The following is a 25,536-nucleotide window of genomic DNA, read 5'->3' as shown; positions in this document are numbered from 1 at the left end:
ATAATAATATAGTTAATAACAGATGTGGCTATTTATATTTTAAATACCCCCCCAAAAAAACTTAACCACTGTGTTAAATCATTATTGCCAGAGAGCAGTCCTTCCTATTTATTTGCAACATTGCCAGTGATAGCCTAATACAGTAAATCCAAAGAACTGACAAGCGATCTCTTTTTTTTTAAGGGGTCACATGCCCAAAACACTGGCCTAACGCAATCAGAGATGCTAAAGTCATAGTTCTCTCTGTAGATACGACATTACAACATCTCTGCTGGCAGAGACATTGTTTCCCTGTATATATCATCATATCCGACAACTCTACTAATAAACAAAGAGTCTACAGCAGCTTGCTTCTAGGGATGTTATACTGTAGCCTACTGCAGCTGCCTCACTACAGTGGGGTTTATTGTCATTCAGCCAAATCCATGTGTGTTTGCGTGTGTGCGTGTGTGCGTGTGTGTGTGTGTGTGTGTGTGTGTGTGTGTGTGTGTGTGTGTGTTAGAGAGAGAGAAGTCACTAGTTTATAGCCCCAACATTGATTCCTTTTTGCTTTTTTTTTTTTTTTGCTTTTTCTGCTTTTCCATATAAAGAGACTACAACACACAGTAGACCCACACAAGCAAACATTACACTTCTTCATTTTAATTTTCCTGATCAACTGATATTGCCTATTCTACTTGTTTTTGTGTTCATGTCTGTAAAACTTGATTGGGGCATCTCATGCAAAAGCAATACAGTATAACTTATTTTAGTTTTGTCCCTCTTTTCATAAGTGACAATGGAGAATTCAAAGAGTTCTGTTTACCTGTTTATTATGAGTCTGCTCTGCCTGTAATTAACTGTTTCATGTTTTGTTTTATTGTTGACATATTTAAAGGAATCGAGAGCATTTGTTAGCAATGCAAGAGCAGGCGAAAGACAGCTGAAAACGCTGACCGATAACATAGCTGATAGCTCAGGACTCTGTACTTGTGCTGATCTGTGAAGCCTTTTAAAATATTTTTTAATAACCTCGAGTCTGTTGCCATGTGTTGGCTAAGTAAGAGAAGTGGCAGAATATGCGAGGGAGAGAGTACAAGCTTTTGGCACAATATAATACTTTCTTTACACTTCGGCAGTGTTTTATAGCAGTATTAAATGAAGACATGAGAGGGTACTGAAACGGTGGGCTCTCATATTCTGCGTCAACTTAGCTTGTTCTGACTGTCATTAGAAATCCTCTGCATTCACTAAATCTGTTTTTCTTTGACAAAGAAAGGTATTGGAAAAGGGTTATTTTAGAGAGGGTAATGCTTGTTTCGGATGGAAATACTTTCTAGATTTAGTATCTGTATTTTGAGAATCCCAGAGATACTAATGAATGAGATGGGGAGGCAGAGAAAGAGAGAGATGTAAAGGGGGGGGTTGCAGGGAGAGTGTGTATTATAAATAACCTAAATCAATAATAAACGACACAGTATCTCACATATTTGGAGTCGGGTCTGGGTTCTCAGGGGAGTTGGATGAAAAAAGCAACCCTCCTCCCCCACCACCCCCCTGTCACTGTGGAGAGGAGGGGGAAGACAAGAGCAAAAGAAGATACAAAAATAAGAGTTGCTATTTTTTTCTCTCTCTCCTGTACATGAACCAGCTTGTGGTTATAGTTTGCATGCATGCTTGTGTGTGTGTGTGTGTGTGTGTGCGTGCGTGTGTGTGTGTGTATGCGCGTGCACACGTGTGTACATTACGAGGCGGACGCCGTCCATTACTTATTCATCAGTCCTGTCTGCCTGGCTGCCACACTGTGTATTTCAGCATGCCTTGCAATCATTATGCCACATGCATTATTTAACGCACACGCACACGCTGACTCTGATGCACATAGCTACACGAGCTATTTATCTCGGATATGCTCACTTATCGCCTTGTCTGGTTCTCTCGCTGGCTGTTGCAAATAACTCCACAAGCCCTCTTCCATATAGACTTTCATCGCCTTATCTTTATGTCTCACTCTGCCCCGCACGTACAGTTCCATACACATGCTTTCATTCATACATGAACATGAAACTCACTAAGTCCTTTACATGCTCCGAGACCTGTCATGTGGTTCTGTATGTACTTCATTTAGTGTCTGTGAACGCAGACTAAGCCACGTGCTGGTTGTTGTGTCGTGACCATGAACAGGTGACAAAATTAGTCCAACACAGTTACGCCGATGTGGATGTGATTTTGGCTTTAAACCGACTCACTGGCAGTTGGAAAGCAGACCTGCTCCGGATTAGCTGTTCTGGTCTAAAGATAATATTACAGCTCTCTGGCTTGACTACCATCAAACAAAGCAAAATACAACACGTTTGGGTTGTGTTTTGGATACAGTATCACTTTTCAGCATCTGTGCACAGACATTTTGGCAGCAAGTCATGTACATAAAGATTTGGATGCTAGTTCCAATAAGAAAAAAATGGAACAACAGAAAAAAAGCATCAGCCAACAAAAACATTTTGAACCACAACACAGCATGGGAAAAAAGTTTCAGCCATTAATTAGAGTGCAACATCTTTTGTGTATTTCAGATGCTCGACATTCTTGTCAGTGTTTTCTTTGTCTTATTAAAGTGTACAGTACATGGCACTGGATCACATTCATGCATCGCACCACTCTCTGTACTAACAAACAAATTAACATTGACTGCTTGCATAATATGCAGTCGATGGAAACAGGCTCCCATGCTCATGCACTGGCATTCTTCAACAAGTTTTGTGGGTTTGTTTTCTTCTCTTTTGTGTTTTTCTTCAGAAGCTTCCCACATGTTTCACACTGTTCACTTTTATTTGCCAAGCTGTCGGCTCACCGCCACTGATCTTTGACCATTTGACCTAATGTCCATACATTGATTTTTCCTGCAAAGTTCATGTGTTGCTTCTCTGCTCAGTTTCAGTCCGGTCACTGCTCTCCCCGACAGTGATTATCCCCCATTTCTAAAAATGAAATGTTGTGTGCGTGTGTGTAAACGCCTCTGTGGTTTGGGCTGAGTAGCATTTGCTGTTATCAGTGTCATGGCTGCATGAAGCTTACCTAAGCCTTTGACGTCAACACCATACAACAAGCTGATAACGCAGAACCTTATCGCAGCCAGGTGTGTGGGTGTGTTGTCTGATCAAACAAAACTTGGCTTACTGGATTCTATGGTGAACTTCAAAAATAGCTCCTGCAAACACACACAGACACAGATCCCTCTACATGCACCTGCATGCACACAAATACACACAAAGACATGCAAATTAGACGAGACATGTGCGGGAAAATCAGTGTGCTTACATGAACTTAGATAATGCAATTATCATCGGGTTTCTGACGTAAGGACATTTATAATACAGCATGTAAACAAGTAACCTAGTTACCTTAATTTAGGGAAGGAATTAAGAGCATCTGGGTACATAGCTGTCAGATAGAAACCCCCTTAAAGTACTTTACTTCTTTTCACATGTGATCAGGGTTTTTACATGTATTTATATGCTTGACTTAAATAAAGATAAGTGAAAGCATCATGGAGGATGGATTGACCACAGTGGAATCAGTTGAAAGGGCATTACTCTGTGCTTTATGTTCAAAATATTCTACCACAAGTCCGACTGAAACTGAAACAAACTAAATAAGTAGAGATAAGTCTGTTTCCTCACCTTAAATACACTCACGGTCACCCACACAAGTGTTTTCACCGACTCACCTGATTAAATTTCTCCCCTGTGTGGGTGTTTACAAGCTTGACATTTTCCCCACCCTCCTGTTAGTTTGGTTTTACCTGGTAGGGCGGGTCAAATTACACCATAATCATTCTCATTAGCTAATACAGTTTGGTGACATCACATAATTCCCATCATAGCTCCACCTATCCTTAACCTCAGCAGAGGTCTAATTAGGCAGCGCAAATAAAACACCTGTGTGGGTGTGTGAATGTAACAGTCAGCTCTTTGGAATATATTTGAACAGAAGTTGGTTTGAAATCTGTATACATATATATATATATATATATATATATATCTTTAAATATATGTATATGGTAGTGGTAAGGGGATATACCTGATTAATGACAAACTGCATGTAAATGCAATATTAGTTTTACAACTATCAGGTAATTATTAATAAATTTAGGGTATTGATCAGTGTCACTTTGAAGTAAATGTGGCATTGTTCATGTCCAGTTTTTTGTTGTGGTATCCAGTACTGCTCTAATTACTGGACACACCCCATGCTTTTGTTTTCACTGCTCACACGTACTCATTCTGAAGTTGCAGCCTGTCTTTTTGGGTGTGTTCAGTTTTGAGCGTGTAATTTTCATACTCCAATCTGATCAGGTGGGTATATTCTGAAAATAGCTCCATAAAGTTTTATAGAGGAGAATTAGGACACTATTGTTTGCCAGTTTTTCCTCCGTTTTTCCAGAGCCTTTTTAAAGTATAGTAGAGAGGAGCAGAAAACAACTTTTAAGCACTACTGGTTGTCACTCCAGCATGTGAGAGGACATTTGGGTAAAACGAAACTTTCCCAACTGCCCCACGTTTTGCAGCTGAGCACCTCTTGAGTCTTTGCTGCCAGGATCATCAGCTTCAATTTGCAACTGGCATCCTGTCACTTCTCCAGTCTTTGAGTCTGTGTGATTTAATGGGGATTATAAAGTAGCCACTTTTGCAAATGAGGACTGTACCACATGTGGTAATTTTCATACAATTACACACTCGCCATGTAAACAGCTATTCATAATGCAGTCAGTCCCATGCATTCGCTCCTGTTGGCTGAGTATCAAACTGCCCATTGACATGACAGCAAGACATATGTCAGGTGTCGCCCCCAGAGGAGCACTTGTCGTTAGTGGACTCTGATGGCACTCGATAGGCGAGTCCTTCAACCGCCCTAATTGCTCCTCTTTATCATTCCAAATCCTATCACTCATCTGCAGCACATTTTTCAGGCATCTATTTATAAATCTGTATCTCTACTTTGATTCAGCTTCTCTCTCTCTCTGTTAATTGTTTTTTTTCCTTTCTCTGAATCACATTTTGCTTTTATGTCTTAATGAACTGCATCAGTGCAGCTCCTTTGATATTTATTGGTGGTCATTTTAAGCTTCTTTCCCTCAAACACAATCTTCTCTTGTAATATACCTGGCTCTTCAGAGGCACAGTTTGTGATCACTTAAATTATATCTATCTGTAACAAGTCATAACAGAGCATCCTAACAGATATTACTTACATAGATTACTCACAAAGGTTTGAGCTTGGACACCAAGCCGAAGCAGTGATCAGCGTCGACTGTGTGAGACAGAGACAGTGCGCCTTAAGTGGCTGTAAAGTGTTCCAGTTGCAAGGCCAAGCAGCAGCCATTATCATCCAGTCAACTCCACAACAACTGTCTGTTCTGTTGGGCTGCTGGTGTGTAGGAGGGTTTTACATGGAGACGATCCAGAAATGTGAGTGTGTGTGTGTGTCTGTGTGTGTGTGTGTGTGTGTGTGTGTGTCTGTGTCTGTGTGCCTGTGTGTGTGTGCGTGTGTGTGCAACAAGTAACACACATCAAGAACTGCAAGCAATAACAACACTGAGCTCTGTTCAGTCCAAAAAAAACAAAACAAAAAAAAAGCAGAGGTGGTTCATAAAAGCACAGAGTTTGTCTAGTCAAATGAGAATGTGATCACAATCTGACGCCCTCTGCTTCTCTGCTGGTCTGTGAGTTCGGCAGAAAGAAGGAGAGACTCCCATAAAATGCTCAACATGCCTGAGACTGCCCTCTGATGTCACTGAGAGAGGGAGCGAGAGGGAGAGAGAGAGAGAGATAGAGAGAGTGGGAGGGGACCAGAGGAACAGAGGGAGGGAGAGAGAGTGGCAGCCGGAGGGCAGAGCGAAGAAGCACGTCAGTGAGAGAAACACAGAGAAGCGATAGAGTGAAAGACGGAGAGTGTGAAAGACAGGGAGGGAGAGAGATCTGTTCTCACTACGAAAAAAAAAACAGGTTGGTCTGCTGTATTTTTCGCGCTACAGTGGACTTTTACTGCTCTGTTCAGAGTCGTACTTTTTTGGCTACAAACACACACTTTCTCTCTCTCTCTCAGATACTGTACACTGCACACACACACACATACACAAACACACAACAACCGGACAGCACGGCACAACTGATGGGTAAGAGCTCTTGTTGTTATGCACAGATCACTGTTTGGATAGTGTGTGTGGATGTTTGAAATTCTCATGCAGTTTTATCTGGTTTGTAATTTATTGTGCCTTTTTTTGGTGTGTAAAGGATGAGTTTATGTAGCTTTTATGTGTATTGATTAAATAATGTTTAGTTGGTGTGTATCCTTAGGCATGCATTTATATAAGCTCATCTAGCCTGTGGATGTTACTGTGTGTGTGTGTGTGTGTTACCTTGAGGAGAAAGCGTATGTCCGTGTGTTTGTTCCCTGTGTGGGTGTGCAGCTTTGAGTAGTGGCAGTGTTTATTGAATGGTAGTGATGTATGGAGACTCTTGCTCAGCACCACTCAGTGCAGCCTTTAACTGAATGGAGCAGATGGCAGTGGCTGTGTCTGTTCCTCCCCACAGCCTTTTGTGTGCATGCATGTGTTTGTGTTTATGCCCCTGTATGTGTGCGGGGATATGTATGAAAGTTTGTATTATATGAGGGATTTCATAGCTATAATCAGTTTTGCAGAACACATTGATCGCTCAGCTCTTGAGGAAACGCAAATGACTGAATATTCTGATATCTTCCGTTCTCATGAGAAGAAAAACAACACTTAAAATTGTTAGATTTCGGTGCTTGATTATATTTTCTGTTCTTGCATCATTTAATAATTGAAGTTTTGTTTGGTAGCCAGTGCGCATTCAGTGTGGCCATGTGGCTCCACGTCTCTCTGTCATACTTTATGTGTGGTGTTATTACTGTATTTCTGTTAATTACAGTAAACCTGGTCGATAAAAGGCCATTTGAGGTGTTGTTTATCTCTTTATCTCTTCGAATGACTTGATCAGTTGCTTGCGATCACTTTAGTGGAGTCAGTCTGTGAGCACGGACTAGCTGTCCTCAGAGACAGAGAAAGAGAGAGGGACAAAGAAAACAAAGAGGTGTTGACATACAGTACAACAAACTACCATGCTTCAGGGATGTTCAATGACATACATCAACATGCGCACACACCCATCCCAGACTTGACAGTAAAGCGTCGATCTGGATGCACATGCAGGCCATGTGTTGAATTAGTTGTGTACCGTCATTGGTCCTCCCTCCATCTTTAGACCCACCCCTCCTCCCCCCGTCCAGCCAACCGCTGGCCACGATCCCGCCAGTCGCCATGGCGTTTGCCTCCCTCCTCTGCTAGCACCTGTGCGTGTGGGGCTCACGGCTGGGTAACACTGTCAGCGATTACTATTCATTCTTAATCTGCAAAGCGTTACGCTGCTGTGTGTATTTTTGTGCACAGCTTTTGTTTTTGTCACACACACTGACTACTTTTGAATTTTAAATGAGCGCTCAGTTCCTCATAAACTGTGACTAAACATGCACGGGGGTTTAGTCTGAGTGCAGAGCTGCCCGGTGGGGCGAGGAGCTCCTTCGGGAATCCTGGACTATAAATAACTCCCTCTGTGTGATCCATGATCTTAGCCTGATCACAGGAGAGGGGGGTGAAAGGAGGGAGAGGGGGGTGAAAGGAGGGAGGGAGGGAGGGTCACAGTGCGATATGGAGGGGCGGAGAGTGATGGATGAATAGATGAGGGACAGAGAAGAGAAGGCACAGGCTGACATTTCAGCAGCCGTGTTTGTGTCAGTTTTTAGTGAGTTCAGCCAGATTTCACATCATCATGCCTGCAAGTAGGGAAACCTCACAACTCCATGGGATTTCACAAAGTAAACACAATTTCCCGTCTGGAAATCAACAGAGATTATCTGACTTCCGCCACTCATCTTTAATGGTCCTTTAGCCGCTATGCATTTACAACAGAAGCTACTCATTTTTTTCATAAATTACTGAGTTTTCAGTCACAGAAAAAAAATGATTTTAATGAGCTGACATTTTAGACTTGCAAAGTTTTCATGTGATGATAATGTACATAAAATTATGATACTGATGATTGTACTGTATGTCAACACCTCTTTGATTGGTAGTATCTACACACGTATTTACTTCACTTAAAATGTCAGCCTGTATTGACCTGCACGGCCATGCCTGCAGTGGGAATGTTTGCATTATCATGTCTGTTGCCATCAGTGTGACTCAGCTCGTGCATCTGCCTCTCCTCCCCGTTGGCTCTGCACCATTACCTCATGCCACATTCACAGAGTGCCATCCTTGTAAGCTGGGCTAATTACTTCACAGGTGCCTGCATCCTGCTGGGTGCTGTACAGTATGTCGCCCTGTTTGTCTGCTGCCATTTATAAAGCTTTGTTTACTGTAAACATGCTTCTGAGGACTGTTATACAGGGAGAGAATCTTGTTGTTGCTGCCATACTGCAACAGTACTGCGATCCTGCAGAGCCATGTCAGGTTGACCAGGACCTGTCAGTCAGACGTGACACAGATGTGTTTCCTGTGTGCTTTTAAACCTTTTGACAGCATCTAGAACAGCCTCTAAATTATCCAGAGCAGAAAGTATAACTTCTAACTACTATATTTGAGGTCCGCTCAGGGGAAAACACAGTTACAGCCTTGTACAGTTTACACAATATCTTATCAAATCACAGTCTGAAATAACTCGACAATTCTAACAAAAAATTAAATTGTATTCTGTATTCCTGGCACTGCATTGACTAATAATAGAAAACAAGTCTGTGGTTCAAGTATAGACTGTAGTGTTGACACATAAATACATCAAGGTTATCAAAAGGTTTCAGTTCCTAAATACATCTGTGTGTAGCTAACATCCCAATCTGCAGACGGCTATGGCACTCAGCACAATGTTAATGTGCCAGCCAGTGTGGTTAGCCTCTGAGTAGCTGGTCTTAGGAGTGATTACACCACCGTCCTCTTCCTCTCCATCTCTCTCCCTCTGTGCCACCATGTAGCCCCTCAGCTTGAGGATAAGTGGCTGTAATTAGGTTCTTTTTTCTGCACGGCTTCAGTATTGTAGCTGGCCATTGGCTGTAATTTACCAGCCATCTTAACAGAATAAAACAGAGAGAAAGAAATTCAAGATATGAATTAAAGTCATTGCTCCCCAAGGAGAAACTTGGTTTGGGCACGGTTGTTGCTGTTTCTGTCATAAACACACAGCTTACATCCATACTTTCACAAGATATAACACAAAACATGTACGTTACACTGCACATGGAAAAACAAAATGACACAGTACAAAAGTATACCATTTTTTTGTTTGTTTCAGTGAAGACAACGCAGTTCCAGTTTTTCACCAGTTTTGAATGTTATCAGCTCATTAAATGGCCATTATTATATGATATAACTACCATTATAATGCTTCAGATGGGGCAAACTGCACATACCAGTAGGCCAGAAGGTGCATATCCAACCTTTAGGCAGCAAAACTACTTGGTTAGGTTTTGGCAAAGGTCATGGTTTGGGTTACAATAAGTGTATTTGTTATGTTATTTAGGTCACGAACTTAGGTCACGTCAGGTATGTCACCCAAGTTAACTTACTGATGTAAAGTTAAAATAAGTCAACTTCTACTTTTACTTTCACATGGGACATGAACAGTGGTCTCCTGGGTGAAAATCCTGTGTTATTGTTACTCTTTATTCCTATACACGGACTTAGTTGCACTTTATCCTATGTCACCTGATTTCCTCCTTTTCTCTCATCAAGATTAATACGTTTTCTTGAGGTCGCTGTTTAACAATCAACGTATGCGTAGGGCCATACTACCACAAATCTGTGCCCCCAGAGATAACTGATAACAGCCATGGTCTGATAACATTTGAACTAGGTGATAAATTCATGGCCACAGTCAAAATTGCTTGTGGGTGTAGTGGTGCTGCTTAAGTAATTTTTTCAGATCAGTTGTTACAGTTTTGGTAACCATTTTTGCATGAGGTTATGGCTGCATTCCCATTTGCTCAGGCCACCTTTTATCACGGACAAAGTGCACAGAGTAGTTTTGGTGGCTTGGTGGCTGACTTGTTTGTTTTATGAATCATGATACTGCACATCACCCTCTTTGTAAATGTTTGATGTGTTTTTATTGGCTATCTTACGAGTGAAATTTAGTGGATGTCATATATCACTTATTTTGCATCTTACATTCATTTTCCCAAAAGGACTCTATGGATTCTGTTATTCCATGTGAGAGTGTAGAGGCGGAATGTATGCATTTTTATATTTTGTAGTTTCAGAGGTGGGAGGCCCCATGTGTTTGTGAAAACAAACAGCCTTTGTGAAGCCTGTGGCATGGATACCAAGAAAGGCACTTGGGGAACCGTACATAAATAGTGTGGTGTTCAAGGTCAAGTGTTGGGCTAACTCCAGGGGCCACCCAGGGGCCACCCAGAGCCCTATTTAGAAGAAACAGGGATAGCAGGTCTTTCTGTCCAAAGCTTGCCGACGTGAGTCTGCTTGGAAAATATACAGTAGAAAAGGCGTTAATTGAGGTGATGCCCCATCCATGTTTGGCACCGTGATGCTGGAATAGCTGGCACCGGGGTCCTCTGAATGCGCCCCAACGGTGCAGAGTGGCACTCCGTTTGAAGTGCACTGACCCAACAAAAGGTTTTGTTTGTTTGGCCTGGATGTTTACTGCATATTGAATATGTGTATAAACAGTTGACAGGCATGTGTGTGTACATGTGTGCGTGTCCAGGGAACATTAGAGGTGGTGGGCTGAACTTTTACCATGGGTCAGGGAGAAAGGCTTTGTTTAGATAACAAGGATGATTGGCACAGACCGCTCAGAGCGAGCATGACAAACAGTGGCATCTTCTAATGGGCCTCTTTTTCTATGCGCATGTTTATCTGGAAGTGACAAACATACAAGTTTGTAGGTCAGAGGGCCAGGAATCATTCAATCATTTAACACACATGTTTGCACAGTTTTCTCATCACTACATGCCTGACCTTTACCATTGAAAACATTTGTAAGAGTAACTGTTGATCGAAGCAACGGGTTAAAAAAAAAATCTAAATAAGTGTATGATTGAATTATTAACACATGAGTTGGATTCTTGTGGACTTTATTAAAATAAACCTTTACCCTTGGTTTAAGCCTTGTTCTTTCATCTTCTCAAACTATGTGTCCAAACAAGAAGTGCTTACTTCTAATGTCCAGCTCTCAAACAAGTCCTCACAAGCAGAGTGACACAATTACACACACACATGCACCACTGAAGCACCAGCATGTCTGGCCCCGGCCACACCCTTTCTTCTCTCCCTGCTGTCCCGTTGGGTGGTGTTAAGTTTCCTCCCGCACTCCAAACCTGCCCGGTACCAAAGATGTCATTGGCTATCTCAGCAAGTAACTGCAACTCCATCACCACCTCATTGGTCACTGGGGATGCAAGGACATCCATGATAGGTCGGAGATGCTCTCCACTGGTTTGAGGGTATTGATAACTGGCAGAGGGCTTGGCATGGTGCAAGGTGGTTCTCTACGGAGCAGATATTGATCAGAAAAGACTAACGATACACGGGAGGTTTCGATCTTGAGTTCAAATATCAAATGCAAATTGAGAATTTATTTGGTGGCATGCTTTGGAAGATTTCGTCATGCTGTACCTTAAAGCCTTGCTAACTTGTCTATCGAAAATTTAGTTAGTTTGTTTTTTGTAACACACAGCATCTGAAACCAGAGACCGGTTTGCCTTTATTTCAGTGGCTTAGCTTTTCAGCCCTAAATACACTTTCAAACACCTACACGTTTAAAGCTCATGCTACCTAATCGTATCTATTGCCAGTTTTAGACAGAAAAAAATAAGCCTGCAAGTATTTAAAATAAAGTGGCGTGTCGACTATTTGTTCACAGCACACTGTGTTCGTGTCACATATTAAGGATTTATTGTCTAGTTTCCCTGGTGTTGTGTTGTCAGGTTATACTACTGTTTGTGTGTAAGCTGCTGTGTTGTTTGCTTGTTTTGGAGGAATAATCTGATTGCACTAATTCTCTGGTTTTTGCATGTCAACCATGTGGATGCAGCGATATTGCTTTTCCTGTGTTTGCTCTAAGTATCCATGTTTCAGCAGCCTGTGCTGTTTCAGTGGATTATTCAGATAAAGTAGAGTAGATGTCGCAGATTGAATGTAACATAAGAGATATTTTTTTGTATCACACACTTGGATTTTTTTATTTTCAGTGGGGCTTTTGTGATATTTTTACTTTCTGACATGACATTTGTCGGGCTTAATACGTGTGACCTTTTTGTGTTAGGATGTTCTGTCTAACCCAGTTTGTTTGTGCAGTGTCTGAGCAGATTGTGACGGATGCAAGCGTGTGGCTTTTAGACGTATTGTTGTCTATATCCTCTCAGATGTGTGACGGCACAGGGAATCCATCTTCTTCAACATCACAAACAACTTTGCTTTCTCTGTAGAAGATAAACACACACACACACACACACACAGCACAAACATACAGTACACTGTCAGCATTGCACTTACAGTAAGCAAAATGTAGTGTTGCTACTCACATATACACAGTCAAAGTGGAAACACACACACACAAATACACACAGTAAGTCTGTATGCGTGTCAGCAAATCCCTGCTGCAAAACTCATGTTGCAGGGGGATTGTTTTTGCTCTCTGCTGCCATGTTTCATCATTCTGCTTGTGTGTGTACTATTTTATCATCTGCGTGCAGAAAATGCGTGAAGGTGTGTGTACAGGGTTTGTCTGAGAATGATGATGGTATGGATGTATGTTAAGAGTATGTGAGGGAGGCTTCCTATACACGTTACTCCTGCCACAGCACAGACTGTCACTCTGATGATCTCAGGCTCTAAATCACAGACACAGTTTATGTTTTTTATGTTTTGCTAATGCTCTTACCCAATGTGTACAACTCTAAAACAGGCTTAAGTCCCTAGTTTGCCAACAACCAATGTGAAGTGTAATGCTGAGTGCAACAGTCAAGGCTGCAGGGTCCAGACGGCTGATGTAACAAGTGTTCATGTGTGTTATTTGGATCAGAGAGGACACAGTATTTTGGCTGCTGTCAGAGGATATATAACATTTTGGACCTTGAATTAATTATATAATTGCACTATAAACAGATATTCTGAGAAGAAAATTACATGAATTTCCTTTAATAAGTCCCCGAGGAGACTGGGCTTTGGGATCTCAAACTCAACACTGTAGTAAGAATTCAATTTTATTTCCTGCCAACTTGAACTCAGCAACCCTCTGAGACAAATTTGTTGTTGGGGTCAAAATCTTCACGGCACAGTGTACATGTACTAATTGTGGAAAGCAGACATGCTGCACATATCTTTCTGGGAGTCGTCCTTGTTAAGTTTTTCATATTTTGTGAATTTTTTAGCCTGTGGTTTGTAACTTTGTTTAGTATGGAGGCCCGTTTCCACCAGTGAGATGGAAATAAATGATCCTGTGAGTCACTTAAATGAGAAACTTTCTCAAAATAATGTCATAGTATCTCAAAATAAAGACTTTGTATCTAAAAAAAAAAAAAGACCTAATATCCAACATAATGATAAGTATCTGAAGATAAATAATAAGCATCTCAACATAGTAACATAGTGACATAGTATCTCAAAATAATTAGAAATTATTTCAAGAACTAATGACCTAGTGTCTCAAAATAATAACCTAAAATCTCAAAAAATGACTAAGAATGATGCAGTATCTTGGAAGTGATAATAATGAGAAATTATTTAGTTATTTATTAATTAATAAATGTAGTAATTTAATAATTAATCACATTTAATTATTATAATTAGAAATTATATTATTAAAATAACGACCTAGTATCTCAAAATGATAAGAAACTTTCTCAAAATAGACTTAGTATTTCTAAATAATTACCTAATATCTCAAAAAAATGACATAGTATCTCAAAATAATGAGAAACTTTCTCAAGATAGTGACTTAGAATTTCAAAACAATGACCTAGTATCTAAAAATAATGATGTAGAATCTCAAAATATTAAGGAATTTTCACAAACTCATGACTTTGTATTTAAAAATAACGAGAAGCTTTCTCGAAATTATGACTTAGTTTCTCAAAAGATGACCTAATATCTCAAAATAATGAGAAACTTTCCCAAAACAGTTACTTAGTATTTCAAAATAATGACCTAGTTTCTCAAAAAATGATGTAATATCTCAAAATTATGAAAAACTTTCTCAAAATAATAATTTAGCATCTCAAAATAATTATTTCAAACAGATGACAAACTTCCTTAGTAATTTTTACATATCTCAAAATAACAACTTAGTATCTCAAAGTTTGTGTTGGAATCTCAAAATAATCATGTAGAATTGTTTCTCATTTTTTTGAGATATTAAGTCAGTATTTTGAAATAGTTTCTCAATTTTTGACATACTGAGACATTATTTTGAGAAAGATTCTCATCATAATTACTTTGCATGATCTTTTTCTCATCACACTGGTAGAAATGGGCTTCCATACCTTTGAGTCTAGAAATATGAATTGTAAATACTTTATTGCTGCATGTTCTAAACAAACTCTATCTTTATGTGCTTGTTTCCTCTCCCCCTCTCTCCTGCCCCCTCCTCCTCCTTCAGTGGACGTGAGCACGGCAGCACTGCCCATGCAGGTGCCCCCCACCACCACAGCAATCCTTCCCATGGACCTGCGCGTAGTGGACCACCCCCACCACCACCACCACCACCAGCAGCCCCCCTTCGGCCTGGTTCCCCAGCCCCACCCCACACCGCCCACAGCTTGTCCCGCATCCTCCGAGCCAGGCCGTGGGACAGTCATTAGTAAGTAGATGATGATCTCTGGTTGTCATGTCTTGTGGTTTAAAGTCATGCCCGGGCTATTTAGTACAAACACATCAGACACCCTGATGTCTTGAAAACGTCCCACAGACCACCAGGAGCAGCAGCTGCAGCAGGAGCTGGTAACTCTCAAACACAAGCAGCAGCTCCAGAGACAGCTCCTGATCGCCGAGTTCCAGCGGCAGCATGAACAGCTGTCACGACAACATGAAGTCCAGCTACAGGAACATATCAAGGTGAGTGGATGAGGAGGGAGTCCTTCCTTTGATACAGCTGTAGGACTGTGCTCAGCAGAAATGCACTGTGTGAAGGACGGGAGGAAGCATGTGCATGTTTACACTTAAGTGATGCAAGTATGGTGGTGTAATCTGATCTAGAGCCAGTATTTTGCTGCTTAGTCATCCCCATGGGAACCTTGGCCCCAGTGAACCTTGTGTGCGTGTGAATTTTGTATGTGACTCACTTTGCTAAAAAGCCTCGTTGGTGTTGCCATGATGAGAAAAATAGCCATGAGGACAATTTGTGGGTGACAAAAATAACTCTGATGTGTATTCTTCAGTCTGCTCATTCTCCTGGTTAGCATTTAACATATTGGTCTCAGCTTGCTGATGTCATGTCCTTTATAGTAGTTACAGCAGGCCATGGCCACACCTTTTTGAAGCAATGCCTTCTCCATTTCAGTACTTTTTTTACATCCTTTGTAGTTCCCTTTTTTGCCCCTGCACTTGCAATAGCCATGGCTGGAGGCATTCTGTTTTCAGGTTGTCTGTCTGCCCGCCCATACGTACGTGCATATGTCCATACATTCGTCTGTATGTCCCATTTTCGTGAACACACTATCTCAGTAACACCTTAAGTAAATTCTTCTTATTTGGTACAAACGTTCACTTAGATTCAGGGATGAGCTAAATAGATTTTGTGGTCGAAGATCGAAGTCACTGTGACCTTGCATCCATCTGATTCTTGTGAAGGTGATTTCTCAAGAACACCTTCAGGGAATTTCCTCAAATTTCACAAATGTCCACTTGGACTCCACAATGAACTGCTAAGAATTTGGTGGTCTAAAATCAAAGGTCAAGGTCACTGTGACCTCAGGAAAGACACTGAATTGTTGACTCTAATCTTGGGTGCCCACCTTGAAACTGTACTGATTGCATAGATCTTCTGTGCTGTCGGGGAGAAGATGTGTGTAAAGCGTCCATGTTTTCACAGACATGAATGTAAACTGTAACTGTAACTCACCTGGTGCATAGAGGTGTAACTGCAAGGTGGTAATTCTAGTTCTACTTGTACTTTTTTCCTTTTATAGTCTTTTCTCTCTCTCTCTCTCTCTCTTCACCAGCACCAACAGGATTTATTGGCACTCAAGCACCAACAGGAGCTGTTGGAGCACCAGAGGAAGATTGAGCAGCAGCGTCATGACCAAGAGATGGAGAAGCAGCAGCGGGAACACAAACTCCTGCAGCTTAAAAACAAGGAGAGGGGACAGGAGAGTAAGTAGCACCTGCTAGTGAGCTTGATTGTTTTAATGCCTCACACCTTCATTATATAATGCATCTGAAAATCGAGCCATGACTTGTTGAAAATGTGGTGAGATGCCAAAAGAGCATTAGTATACCTCGAGGAAATATTCCTGCATAAAATGTAAGGTGACCAATCAGTTATGAATGTTAATGGTTGGCATTCCTGTGGTTCATTAGTGTCATGAACAAGTTCTAAACAAAGCAGTCATGTGTGACCTATCATGCATTCACTTTCCTTCCCCTGAATACTGCTAACATCTGTTGTAACTGTGCTGAAGCTCTGTGTCATATTATCACAGCAGGTGTCAGAGCGACTTGGCCCCTCCAGCCCCTCTGTCACAGCACCTGTCCTTATTGCCCAGTAGTCAGAACAGCCTGACCTCGCACATTCACCACAGGGAATATCAGAATAAGAGGGCCAAGACAAGGCAAGAGGAGCAAGACATTCAAGCGGCACACATGCCCACGCTTTTATAATTTGTTCTCTTTTTCTCATGTCATTTTGTTTAAGGAACAGAGTGGCAGCAATATAATTAAACCAGGCAACTCACTGTACCTGGACTTCATCCATTTATTTTTGTTTCTCTTAAAAGGATAATATTCTTTATTTTCAACTTAGTTCTGCTGCCTTGGCCATAATTGCATCCTTTATGATGACATTGTGCTCACCAAACTACTTGCTGGGATCTGGGAACACTATGACATTTCTACAGAAAAGTCAGAAACACCAGCTGTCAGACGATCAAACTAGTTGTAAACAAGCCAACAGTTTAGCCAGATGATCTAAACCACTGTATTTAGAGGCAAAATCTAAAGTGTGCCAGTAATCCTACATTGTTAAACAGTGTATGTGCAACTAAAGCATAAAAGGGAAGTCATATATTGATTAGGACGTCGATCTGAAAACTGTGATGGATGTCACAGTTGTGGTTATAATTTTACACTTCCCTTTTTGTGTTCTCTTCCAAATAAGTTCAATGATCTTAGGGATTTGTTTAAAATCTGATTGTCTGACTGATGGACATTTTTACCTGTCAGACTGCCTTCTATGAATGTTGCCGCATTCCTCACATCTCAGCAATTCATTTGGTGTGTAAAAGCCATCATGACTGATCGGACTAACGCCAAGACCTCTGAAGCCAGAGTCATTCTTTGATTTGAGAGTACTGATGGTACCCGTACTGTCAGGAGCCATGCTGATCCTGCTACAGAGTGCTCTCACTTGAACTGACAAATACAGCTGTCCTGGTATTAATACTCAAATGAGCTTTGACACAATTGCATATTTTCCTGGCAGGAGGAAATGTGTGTGGTTGTGTCAAGCCTATTATTGTTCCTGTTCCTGTAATTGTTTAATACCGCATACATAGAAGGCGACATGACAGACTTGAGTCACTATGTTAAGATCTTTAAATTACCTTGTTGCTGACAGGTGCTATTTAAATATAATTGCCTCACTAAATATGTTACAAAGTGTTTGTTTCCACTTAACACAGGACCTGAAGGGCCTTAAAATGCACTAAAGGTGCTTCCTTTCATCATGCGGGTGTTTTTATGTATGCACAAATCAACATGAGCCACACAGTATAAATGTTATCTCTTAATAATCCGATGGGCCACCTGCTAGCCTTTGGAACGGTTTATTTGTTAATGATGATATGTAAACAATTACTGCACTTGTTGTGTATAAGTGGTTTACTCATATGACATATCGTTAGAAAGCTACACTCCTTGCAGTTCGACTGATTTTGACCATTGCAAGATACAACAACCACAGCAGGCTCAATAAACGCTTCTGTTAGACAAAAGATAAGCAAATAAACAGTTATAACTCACCTATTAGTCTAAACACAATATTACATCCAAAGATATCCATGAACTGTCATTGTATTGTCTTAAACGCTCATATTTCTCCACATTTTATCCACATTATCTTCAGTTTGCATGTAAACAACTGGCTCCTCTTCGGATATCAAAATGGTAACTGAACTCTGACCTTTTCATTGACTCCTCACTTGAGCCAATAGGAGCTTCCGTACTGACAGTCTCAACTTCAGTAGACAACGATGGCTTGTGTTAAAGGACGTGCCTCTCAATTTCTAAGCCTCATGGCCTATCAGTTGCCAGTGATTGGCCCAGTGGCTTATGGGTCTTATAGTCAATGACACTCCTGACCTTCAGAGGAGTTTTCAACTCTTTCTTGGCATCATAGACTGTTATCAATGTACATAAATGATAAACAAATGACTCCTATGCTGGCTTAAGAGGAAAACAGTGTTTCCTATCAATTCAGGGTTTCTAGGGGTGTTTTTATATACAGTAAACTCCTAAATAGATATTTCTGTGTTTGTTGACTTGTTTTCCACGTATTCACACACTCAATATATTGTGTGCCCCTCTGTATTTGCGCCTGGACAGAACATGTGGAAAATCTTTATTTTCTGTGACATTGTTATTTACTTTAAATTTGGACTTGGTGAGGCTTCATGATATGACCCCATTTTTTTCCCAGCTAGTCAACTGCAGCATCTTTTTTCAAGAAAATATTCAAGCAAAGATAAAAAAAAATAAAATAAAATAAAACTTCATTTCATTGTGTTGAAACTAACATAACTGAATGACAGAGACACTTACAGTGATTCTGGCTGTTGGAAAAAAACTTACAAATGAGAACATGTAAGTTCTAGAATTGGAACAAGAAGAGCTTTCAGTTTACTCGGCCTTGGATAGGCATTTTAGGTGAATTTTACAGAACTGGTATTAAAGGCCTGATTATTTTCAGAAAATGTCTGCTAATGAAGAGAGTGTTATTACTCTTGATTTGATGCTTGTAGTCACAAAGTTGACATTGGGTAGGACCAATGTCAACTTTGTGACCATGCAACAATGAGAGAAATATTTCCGAGTTAATTGGTGCAGTAAATCAGTCAAGCTGTGTTTCATTCTGATTATTAGTGTGGCTGTAAAATGCTGCAATCTGTTTTTTTTAGCAGGCTACGATGGGTTTTTAGACAATTATTTGAGCACACATTCATTTGAATATACTTCATGGTGGACCCACATTTGGAACGATGATTTTTCTGTCAGTAAAAATCCTTTTCCGCGACCATTCTCTGCCAGGCAAAGAGAGCCTACGGTTTGACGTCTATGGAAAGAGCATTGAGTTGTAAACAGAGGAAGCTTTGTTAAGTACTGCAATAAATTGCAGAGAAGGCAGTCTCATAAAAGCCTATTTCCTTCAGTGGCAAAGCGGACATATTGGGATGTCAGCACTTCCAGCTGCACCGTGATTTAGAGAGCATATATTAGCTGTTGTCACGTTCACATACTGTATTTACCACTTTCTCGCTCAAGCTTGACACATCACCTGTTATCACTCCCACTGTCACATTCTTAGAAAAACACACCTCCACTGTTTTTCCTGTATTCTCAAAACACCTTTTTTTTCCCTCGGGCCCTCTTTGATTGCTCTCCTCACTCCGTTCCCCACTTTTTTCTTTCGGTCTCTCATTCCCCCCTCTCTCATCCAGGTCTTCCTCCCTGGACAATTGTTTGTACTGTAGCTGTGAAATGAGGGTGGTAATTGAGAGGAGACCGGGAGCTGAATGAAACTCATGATGTGTGTCTTCGAGGAGAGTTACAGAGCACTGCTGTCTCTGTGGAATGTCAATGAAACTCTGATGCAACACTGTGCTGCAAGTAGTTACAGAAGCCATTATTTATTTATTATCATTATATGGATGGATGTTATAATGTTGATGTTAGTGTCACAGATTGGACAGGAGGCACAGTACAGTGGAGGTGCTGAAACACATCTCTCTGAAGCACAAATGTTTCAAGAAATGCAACACTGAAGGAAGTGGGGTTTTTTGTATGAGGTGATAAAAAGTATACAGACCTTGGGTTGCTGAGCTTCCCATGTCTCTCTGTATCTCTTTGTCAGGTGCAGTTGCCAGTACAGAGGTGAAGATGCGACTTCAGGAGTTTGTCCTGAACAAGAAGAAAGCCCTGGCTCAGCGAAACCTAAACCACCGTCTGCCCAGCGACCCACGCTTTTGGTATGGGTGAGTGTCACTGCCCACCACCACAGAACCTCTTATGGCTTTGGATGTGACCGGCTGTGAATGAAGAATTTATGCAATGATAAATCAAAATTCAAGTTTATTTCAGTAAAGAATACCAATTTATACATCACAACAAAAATCCTGTTCTTCTGTCTGCTCTTTCATTCTCAGCATTTAGAGAACTTAATAGGGGAACTATTACACAAAAGTGTCAAATAATATTCAATTTCAGTTCAGTTTTTATTTCTAAAGCCCAATATCAGAAATCAAAATTTGCCTCAGAGGGCTTTACAGCATAAGACATCCTTCTGTCCTTTGGACCCTCACAGCGGATAAGGAAAAAAAACCTTTAACATTGTGAAATTTTTGATTTTGAAGCTTTTCACGGTAAGTGTCGCTGTACTCTGTTACAGTCATTCCCCAGCTGCAATGAGGGTGTAGAGACACCAAGAGTGCAGATTGGACAGACCCAGAAATGCTGATCAATTAGAGCAGACTGGGCTTTGTCAGAACAGGGGCTTAAAGAGACACTTAAATGGAGCAATTCAAACATAGGGTGAATACAGATGTTCCAGCACACATAGAATAAGAAAAAGAAATCTTTTTTGAACATTAAAGCATGTAAAAATGCTCTAGTAGACACCCAAAGTGCAGGTATGAATGTGAAAGTACTTTTTGATTGTGCATTTCCTGTTTTAAATGAACAAAAAAGAAGGGTTATAAAGAAGAAACATCCCACACAAATGAAACCTTTGATTTGCGAGCTATCAAATATTAGCCTGTATTGTTGTCTTGTATTCTCATAAACCTTTTAGTTGTCTCCTTTTCTGATCTTTGCGAAAAAAATTGTCACACTGACAAAATATCAAACTTAAAAGCCAAAATGATGAGCGACATCAAAGTTCCTCATCATCATGGCTTAACAAACACAGCAAACCTTGTGGTGCTGTGAACCCTTGTTGTGTGGGTGTCCCTGCGTGTTGAAGAACTTACCAACATCAACATTTGTGTCTCTGAGAGTCCTCGCCAGTTGCCTTGAAAACTACAGAGAAAACGTTGAAGGAATGAGGCTTTGTTTCTGTCTATGTTTGTAGTCAGTGATTGACAGCTGGCTCTCTTTGAGGTGTGTTCGTGTGTGCGTGTGTTTGAAGTGGGCTGAGAAAAAAGACAATGGCACCTCTCCTGCGCTTTAAATATTTGAAGAGGCTTTAAGCAGTCAAACGTTTCTGCCAAGGCAGGAGATGATAGAACAATCCAAAGAATGTGCCATCAGTGAGGGAAATGGTTTTCTTTCACTGTCACCACCATCACCATTTCTCCCATTTCTTCATCTCCTACCTGTTTGTTCTACCTTTTTTCGCTTTCTCCTCAGTTCTTCTATACATTTTTTTTCTGTCTTTAAACCTCACCTCTGTCCTCATCCTGCATCTCTTACCTTCTCCATCCCTGTCTCTGTGCATTTTTTGCCCTACGTTCAAAAGGATACTCCTTTGTTGTCTTTTGATGAAAAAGACAAGCTTTCAGCTTTTAGTCTCTTCTCTCTTCTCCCTTTTTCTCCACTCCACCCACATTGTTGTCCACTCTGCTACATCTTTTGAAGTGTTGACCTTGGGGAGGGAGATTGAAGCCGTCTTTGTCACTACACCTTTTGTGTGTGTGTCTAAGGAAAGTCAGGTAAAGTACAATAGGTATACAGCGTGCTCGGCAAGCATACGTAAATACTGATGTATTAAATATATTTTTTCTTTTTGTGTTGTAGAAAAACCCAGCACAGCTCTTTGGACCAGAGTTCTCCTCCCCAAACAGCATTGTCAGCGTACAACCACCCGATGCTGGGCACTTATGACTCAAAAGACGACTTCCCACTCCGCAAAACAGGTACAGAATGGTCCTGAGGTTTTGCTGAGGTATTGGTACTTACTGACATTCGTATTCCTCCACCTCTTAAAAGCCAGCTACCCACTGCATGTCTAGAAGGGAGCCCTAATCTTCCTTTCCTGCATTAGCAATTGTAATGGCTTAGTGGGTTTCAAAGTCAGGCACATAGACCAGGAGTCAGCCACTGGAGGATTAAAAGGAGCCCCTAAAATAGTATCCAAAAAAAGATATTAGAAGTTATTTTATAAGGTCTCGAGAGCCATTCTTATGTAAATGAGGGTGGATGGAGAGCAGAAGCACAAATGAGAAACCTTAAAACCAGTAAAAATTGTGTTAAAGGAATGTTTGTCTAATTTGTACAAAAACCAAAGTGTAGAAACGACAATTCAACAGTTTTACGAGGGGTTGTGTGCCGGACTATTTCTTTGCCAGGACCAGCTGTCAGGCAAGAGGCAGACTCCAGGAAGTTCGTGGCTGCAGCCAAAAAATAGTCCTAAATTATCTAACTTGATTTCTTCATGGTTCAAGGTCTTACAGTGGATGAAAATTAAAATATTTGCAAAATGTCTTTCTTACTTCTATTCAGCTTTTTGCTTCATCACCAGTTGTAGAATTTTTGATAAAGACTTTTTTCAAAAGCAAGTGAGTTATTCTCCTGTTTTTAGACTATTGACTAAGATATTCAGGCACACTCCTTCACAGGCGTCATAGATCATCCTGTTTAACAAAACCACCCTTGACTACTCTGAGAAGTGTCCTAGGAAGCACGTAAAAACCACCAGTTCCTGCCTTTTGGACGGTTCAGACTGTTATTTCTCCGTCCCTCTGTCCAAGTCAAGTATGGCCAAGCTGTGATTGTTCACTTAGCGTCAGCAGCTGCTTTGGCAGTATCGCTGCCTGCTTTCACAGCTGGAGGCCAGGCTCTGTGTACTCTGCACTCCTGCCCACCTGCTGTGAGCTGGAGGCAGGAATGATTTATACTGGCACACAACCTCAGACGGCAAGTTTCAACTTTCAGGGACACTCAGATGTAATTCAGGAATTTCTTGGGGTGCCAGTGGTGTTGAGAAAAATTCACAACTTACAGTTTCACAGTTCATACGTACAACAGACACTACAGCACAACACATCACTGTGCATGTACAAAGAGAATGACATCTTTTCAGGAGAAATGGAGTTTGGGATTTGTAGGCAGTGTTCTTTGTCTCTGTGTCAGCTGTGAGGAGAGGCAGAGAGGGAACACCGATGTGCACACATACGGCACGGCTGTTGAGGAACTGTTGTGTCAACAGTGAGCAGGCATACTGTAGATCAGATTAGATGGGCAGACAGAGATGAACTGTGTTCAAGAGGAAGTGAGTGACAGTGGTCACCACAGTTGTGCGCCGCTCTGACGACTGAAGCTGTCACACATGACGTTTTTGCCTGCGGTGACCCATTTTTTGTAATGTATGCGTGTAAATTATAGATGTACGTTAAGAAGCGAGGCCAGGCATACAGTTTATTACAACAGGGGTCCATTGTTCAAGTCTGAGGGGCTCTGTGATAATGGAGAACACAGAGGGCCACTTTGAATGCTGTGGCAGGAAGTCTGTTAGGCCTTCATGACAGACGCTGACTTGTCATGGTGACCCCCTTTGTCCCTCACTCTCTCACAAGCAGTCACACACACACACATTTCCCATACCACACTGTGCACTGAACATTTAACCCTGCAGGATATCCACATACAGTAATAGCACTTCCATGTTCTTTATTTAATCCGACACATCGTTTTACATTTGGACACATTCAGCGCAGAGTGCAGTGAGTTAGCTGGTGGATCTGTGTCTCACTGAAGAGCAATACAACACATTGGTCCTTCCATGTGACTTTAAAACCCAACAACCAAGATTAAACCTCCTCTCATGTCATTGGACATTACTTTCTTGTTGTTCTTCTCCTCCAACACTTCTCACCCTGCACTTGAATCCCTACTGATTGTTGGACTAGTCGGTGGAATGTAGCCACCACCAGGTATGTACCTAAATCAAAGTCACTGGTACAAGCCTGGTATGTTAAACATCTAATCTGAAACCCTTTTGTTTTGAACATCACACTATTTTGCTGTTCCCACTTTGGTGTCATGTGGCTTTTAAATGGCAGTCTTGGTTACAACATGGGAAGTCGTGTACAAGATATGCTTGGCGCTGGGGTGGTTTTGTTGTGAGAACACCGCTGCTAGGCAGTGACCACTGTTAGTATCTGGTAGCCACTGAGGCTAACAGTTTAGCAAGCAGGTAATGAAATGCGAAGGCCAACTAGTGCTCATCTCCAGGGCATCAAATGCAGCATCTTGGTCAGTGGCCTTTGATGCCTGTTACCATCAGACAGCACACTCTTTTAAAGTTCGTATGAGGCGTACCAGGTTTTCAACAGACTCCAATGTATACCCCTCCCCAACAGCAATGACATAGTATGAAGAGCAAGAACGTTCATGTACGTTGGGGGGAAGGTGCAGCGAATGGCTCAAACAAACACAGAACTTTGACCCAGAAGACCGCTGTTCATGTTACTTGCGAAACCAAAAGTCAATGCTAAGTTTTTTTGTTTTTTTTTTGTCACATATATCACCTGACAAACTTGTTAATTGACTTCCGTAAGTTAAGTTATGTAACAAACGTACTTATTTTAACCCAAACATGATCTTTTTTTCTACATCTATAATATTTTTGTTTTTTGTTGCCTAAACCCAAAACCCGACTCTATGTGATTAAAATGTACTAACTTACAACCCACCAAAACAGGAACTTACATGGCCTCTACCATTTTAGAAAATGTCTGCAAACACGTCACAACTCGTGAACTCAGAAAATTTCCATTTCCATGGTTGTGAATACCATGAGAGGTGGGCGTTCATACAGACTCCTCTTGTTATCAGTGTGAACACAGCCCCATTTAAAGACAACACCACAACAACCAATAAAAGATGCTTTCTTGATGTTCTTAACAATCTCATGTCACCTCTATGAGAAGGTGTCATTAGTTAGAACTATCAGAGGGAAAATGTCAGTCAGCTCTTTGGTGTCACCGCGCTGTTTTTCACCTTATATGCCCACAGGAGAGTATGTTATACATTCTGATTAAAAATTTGAAGACAGATCTCTTGGAAATAGCTAAGAATTCATGTCTTTAAGCACA

The 25,536-nt window shown here is 41.1% G+C and overlaps 1 protein-coding gene across 5 annotated transcripts in view; it reads left to right on the top strand.

The window, feature by feature from the left end:
• Positions 1-25,536, top strand: part of hdac4 (histone deacetylase 4) — a 150,505-nt gene that overhangs the window by 72,621 nt on the left and 52,348 nt on the right. For 2 of the 5 annotated variants that reach the window (XM_050049746.1, XM_050049745.1), the window contains exons 4-8: positions 14,673-14,873; positions 14,982-15,127; positions 16,234-16,384; positions 20,358-20,478; positions 22,238-22,356. In XM_050049746.1, coding sequence (XP_049905703.1) covers positions 14,673-14,873; positions 14,982-15,127; positions 16,234-16,384; positions 20,358-20,478; positions 22,238-22,356 — 738 coding nt within the window. Of the gene's footprint in view, positions 1-5,867; positions 6,155-14,672; positions 14,874-14,981; positions 15,128-16,233; positions 16,385-20,357; positions 20,479-22,237; positions 22,357-25,536 lie in introns of those variants that run through there. The other 3 variants (XM_050049748.1, XM_050049747.1, XM_050049749.1) reach the window with 3 other exon arrangements.

The sequence above is a fragment of the Epinephelus moara genome, chromosome 7, assembly GCF_006386435.1.
Source record: "Epinephelus moara isolate mb chromosome 7, YSFRI_EMoa_1.0, whole genome shotgun sequence".
NCBI classification, from domain to species: Eukaryota; Metazoa; Chordata; class Actinopteri; order Perciformes; family Serranidae; genus Epinephelus; species Epinephelus moara.
Note: the sequence above shows the minus strand (reverse complement) of the source record. Positions and strands in the feature narration are given on the sequence as shown.